This window comes from Nanorana parkeri, unplaced genomic scaffold (genome assembly GCF_000935625.1).
Source record: "Nanorana parkeri isolate BGI_ZX_2015 unplaced genomic scaffold, ASM93562v1 scaffold651, whole genome shotgun sequence".
Classification (NCBI taxonomy): domain Eukaryota; kingdom Metazoa; phylum Chordata; class Amphibia; order Anura; family Dicroglossidae; genus Nanorana; species Nanorana parkeri.
In genome coordinates, this window is record NW_017306919.1 from 110,387 (window position 1) to 115,753 (window position 5,367).

The 5,367-nt window shown below is 40.1% G+C and overlaps 1 protein-coding gene across 1 annotated transcript in view; it reads left to right on the plus strand.

Moving 5' to 3' along the window:
• Positions 1-3,689: 3,689 nt before the first annotated feature.
• The window catches only part of SEMA4D (semaphorin 4D), a 26,943-nt gene continuing 25,265 nt past the window's right edge, over positions 3,690-5,367 (plus strand). Inside the window, exon 1 of the mRNA XM_018563307.1 lies at positions 3,690-3,889. Coding sequence (XP_018418809.1) covers positions 3,796-3,889 — 94 coding nt within the window. The 5' untranslated portion in view covers positions 3,690-3,795. The remainder of the gene's footprint in view (positions 3,890-5,367) is intronic.

Sequence of the window (5,367 nt, forward strand, 5' to 3'; positions counted from 1 at the left end):
GCCCACTGAAGCCCTACTTATCTTGTCATTGACAACCGTGCTAAAGATATTTGGAGAATGGTTCAAGAATTCGGCTAGTGAAAGTCTTGTGGCCAGAAGCAGTTTGATGATTTGAGAGGCTTAGGTGGGTGACAGCAATGCAAACCCATTGAGCTCTGTCTTTCAGATGATAGCTCAACGGTGCCTAAGTACAGTGTTCCTGGAATTGTGATCACCTGTTGTGTTTACACCGTACCTGACAACCCTTGCTTTCCTTTAGTGAGTGTCAGTACTTCTTTTTATAGCTGCAGAAGGACAGAAAAATGTAATGTTATATACTAAAAACATTTTTGAAGATGCAGAAGGTGGATATTGCTATCTGCTGTCCATTCTATTTTGCACAATTGTACATTCTGCGGGCCATTCATGAAATGTGGTCTGCGGTGTAAAGTCTGTGGTGCCCTACGGAGTAATCAGCTTATTGCATCAGAGGGCTATGCGGGAAAGCTAGTCATGTAACTGGGACAGGCTTTTCGTTTTTAGCCTCTTTCTATTTATTTTCATTGTGCTCCCCAAAAAAGATGGCAGTGTAGAGATAAAGAACAGACTGGAGGAACACTAGTTGCAGTGCGTTCCGGCCCGATTCTGGCCAGAACGCACTGCCTCGCATTGCGGCCGGCTCACTTTTTAGTGGGGCAGAAGGGGGTGTGGCGGGCCATTGAAGTGAATGGCACCGTAGCCACGCCCTCCGGCCGCAATGCGCTCGCCCGCATTTGATCGCAAGGCACATTGTGCCTGCGGTCCGATGTGATCAAAATAGTGCTTGCAGCATTTTGATTGCACCGGACCGCAGGGATAATGTGCCTTGCGATCCCGTGCGGCCCGGAAGGTGTGGCTACGGTGCCATTCACTTCAATGGCCCGCCACACCCCCTTCTGCCCCACTAAAAAGTGAGCCAGCTGCAGCAGTCTAAGATCTGGTAAATGATCAACGTCTATGCACAGAGTATACATGTGAGGACACTGAGGAACATTCCAATGCTTCAGCTGGCCGGCTCGGAGCTTCGGGTGAGTATAACTTTTTTTTAAACTTAGACCCAAACGAGCTGTTAAACCTTGCAGTGCGGGGGTAGCCCTAATGCAAGGGTTAATAGTGTTCTTGGAATTCTTTTCTAATATTTAATGTGCCACCCAAGCCTTGATCTTTGTTGGGACACACAGTATGCACATCTAGTTAACCACTGATAATAAAATCTGCCAGCACAGTACAGACAGGGTTAATAATGGCAAATCTTCCCAGCCCCATCATAAAGATTACAGAGTAGGAGAAGCTACCGGTAGGTAGGATTTTTCAGCCCTTGCGGTTTCAGAAAAGAACATGTAAAACATGAGCAGAAATGGTAAACATTTTTTGCAAGTTCTACCATGTGAATGGGTAGGTGTATATAAACGGAAACTAGAAATATGAAGTAAGTTTTGTCCCAATTTGGCAAAAGTGGAAATACCAAGTCAGTTTGAATGCTATATACTGTGGTGTGAGTGGTCTATTTCTTTTTAGAGCAATACTGTTTTATTGTATTCCTGCCTGTTAGTCATCTATGCGGTGGGTACTATATGAATATTTAAGTAAATGGTATGATAAAGTGTTGAGCTCACTGGCAATACAGGTCTACTGTGCATCTGAGAAGTTTACTGCAGCAATGTCCCAAGATGCACTACAGAACCCTTATTGCCTGTAAGCGATCATATATATGCTGATTATATATGCTCTAACACGCTTCTAAATATATGTTTTTTTAAAGTGTATCTTAAGAACAAAATGCAACTTACTAGACTTTAGATGTGGTGGCTGCTTTTAGTTTTCTTTTTTAGGCTTTTTTTGTTAACCTGGTAATCCAGCCAGTAGCACACTTTTTGTCCTAGGCTGAAAGTGTAACTATACAGGAACAGTGTAGTCACCCTAGAGAACATCGCCCCCTCTCCTTTTGTCTAGAACTTAGAGGGGAGGTATTTTGATCAGCCTGGAGCAATTCGAACTGATAGAGTTCAACGCAGGCAGAAAACACTGGAAGTAATCAACAGCATTTCTAGCAGGATCAAATGTTTTGTGTACTATTTTTAAACAGTTACAACAAAAATGCTTTCAATTGTAGATATAACAGACTAAAAGAAACAGAGACGTTAAAGTGACACTAAACTCAAGAGTTAAATCTTAAAAATGCATTCAAGTATCTTAACTATTCATAAAATGTATCTTATTTGTGTATCACTCAGCTGTAGATCCTCAAATCATCTGTGAATTGGTGCTGACACTGTCCTTCCTTCTGGAGGGGGCTACTTTTGTTCCCCATGGCTCCTGGTGGACCATGGGGAACAAAAGTAGGCTCGCTCCAATGGTAGACTACAATCTCATTGTAGTCCATCACGGGAGTGAGCTTGGAACAGTGGCTACTTTACAACACTCGCAGGGACCATGGGGAACAAAAGTAGCCACCCTCCACCCACCAATTCAGAGAGGATTTGAGTATCTACAGCTGAGTGATACACAAATAAGATTCATTTTGTTAATAGTTAAGGTACTTGAATGCCTTTTCAAGATTTAACTCCTGAATTTAGTGTCACTTTAATTGCTGGGGTTTATACATACCCAACACCTATACTAAAGTGGGTGATGCTCATAAAATGCAGCAGTATTTAGAACTCTGCCATTAATATAACAGCTTTAGCAAATAGATAAAAAGACGAGAACGGTTATTAACTTTTCACAGCTTTGAAACATTCATTGTTTTTAGTCACTGGTTTGCCATCGTTCGACTCATTTCACACCGTTTAAAAACCGCTAAGATGAATTTAGAACTCTTTAGTCACGTCAGCAAACAACCAACCAAGAGATGTATTTTTCCAACATCATTTTATTTGATTCTGGTTAAATGGAGATGTTGTATACATAAAAAAAATAAACAAGCAGCGTGCAAAGGAACCTAGTACTTTTACCATGTATAATCCACTCCAGCCGTCTAAACATTTATATTGATTTATATAATTTACAAGAAAACTGCTGTATACGTGTATGTCCGTGAAGGTTCTCATTCATCCGGGTCATGGTATATCTGTAAAAAATAAGTCAAGGCAACTGGACTTGCTGTATTTTTCTTGAAGACGTTTCTGGGCAGGTTAATAACACCTCCTAGCTCCACTTATGCAAATGCAATCAACACCTGGTTGCGACTAACAGATTATGTGGATTGGAGCAACATTCACCATATTTATTCCCAGATAATTTTTGTACAAGTCATTCTGAATTGAGAAAGCTGGTTTTGACTTATTTTTTTACTGATGTATACGTGTAGTTATATAGAGTTGATTAAATGACCACTTGTAGTACATTTCTTACAGAAAAGATAAGGCAATTCATAGTATGGAGCAAAGCTGAGTTCACATTAATTAGCACCCCAGTTTTTAGGTCCCATCACTATTAAATATCACTATTTTTCATTTATTAACCATTTAATAACTACTGTAGTCACACAATGGTTTACTGGACTAGCCCTGGATCTATACAGTGTATTGTAGTGGGTTTTTTTCTCTTTGCAGCACAAGATTGCAGTGTATGGGAAGTGTTGTCTGACCAAGAACTTCCTTTTTTTTTTTTTCAGATGATTCATAAAGACAGCAAACCCTTGCACTGAGTCACATTTTGTGAAGCTGGTCAGAAGTAGCAGTCGATACATGCTCCTCATCGGTTGGTACGCTTCTTGGCACAGCTGTTCGACCACACCCTTTGGCATCTGAACTGTTGGACCCGCTTCCACGTAGCATGGCGTTTGTGTACTCTCTGTATACACTACTGTGTTTTCTTCTGCCGGCTGCAATGTTTTTTCCAGAACCCAGGATCACGTGGCACCAAACAGGTAAATTATGATGTGCCAGCAGAATTCATTTATAGTTTTAGGTTTCGCCGATTACAGCTCTAATTTCCCATAATATTATTTAACCGTGATTGGCATATTGTTGATGGCACAATTTTTTGTTACTTCTCTGCATAATTTCTTTTTGACCGTTTTTTTATTTCCTTTTATACACCATTTTAACTCACTCTTTCAATGTACTACAGTGAGCACTAATCTCAATGTGCATCATACTGCAAAGCTTTCACATTTCTAACTTCTTACATCAGATGAAGTATATTGTTTCAGGTGGTTCTGTCAAGTATCAAGGCACCTTTTCAGCAGTGTTTTTTTTTTTTTTTTATATATATATAATAATTCTTTTTTCTGTAGCTGTAAAAATATGTATTTTATAAGAAGCAGGTTGGACTACTATTTTCATAGCTTTAAATTTTTAACCCTGCTTGTCAGTGATATCACCAAACAGGCATGTAAAATAAGATCGGTTACTGTTCCCCTTTCAGCAGAGTTTCTTTGTTGCGTAAAACACTTTACCAGAAGCTTCTTCTTTCTTCTTTCTTTTCTTTCTTCTTCGTAAATCAGGTGTAATGCACAGTGTTTATTATTTTAAAGAAGTATTGGGAGAGTAAAATGTACTTTTCCAATCCTGACACTGCAAGCGTCACAAGCCGGCTCGATAGATCGAGAACGGCATGATCTCAAACCGCTGATCACTCAGGTGGCTCCTGGATTGGACTGACCAGTTCCCGAGTTTAATATACAATTGTCCACCCCTGATATACCACAACTACTTGTGATAAACTATGCTTATTCTCAATGTACCCCCACACAGGCACAAAACATTATATGATCTAAATAATTCTGATGCATCTACATTTCAGTTTCTTGGCTCAAAACAAAACCTAGCTTAAAGGAACAGTTGGGACCTCACAGATGTTCTCGTCTGATTCGACCAATTAGACGGTGGGGGGGATTTATCAAAACTGGAGCAGATGTGCATGGCAACCAATCAGCTTCTCCCTTCAGTTTGTTCAGTTAAGAGTTGAAAATAGAGAGATGCTATTTTGTCTGCTCCAGTTTTGATGAATTCCCCTCATAGTGTGTTGTAGAAAAATGTATGCAGCATTCTAGCATTGTATGTGTACCTTTTTTTAGTTTTTGGATCCTGAAATGTGGAACTATTGCTGTGACAGTCCATTGATGCGGCAATCGTGCATCCAGATTACTTCTATTTCCTTATTGCCACTAGCATCTAAAGGTGTATACCACAGGGACTCGTACACACACCTGCACATGCAGAATCACATACATACACACAATAGGTTGAACTTGATGGACCTGTGTCTTTATTCAACCTCAAATACTATGTAACTATGATTGATTTTTTTTCTATACCCATTCCCGTTTATTTTTGTTTACATTTTCACTAAAGATTTTTGTGTGCAGCCCCCCCCCTCCCCCCCCCCACCTCTCACTATCGC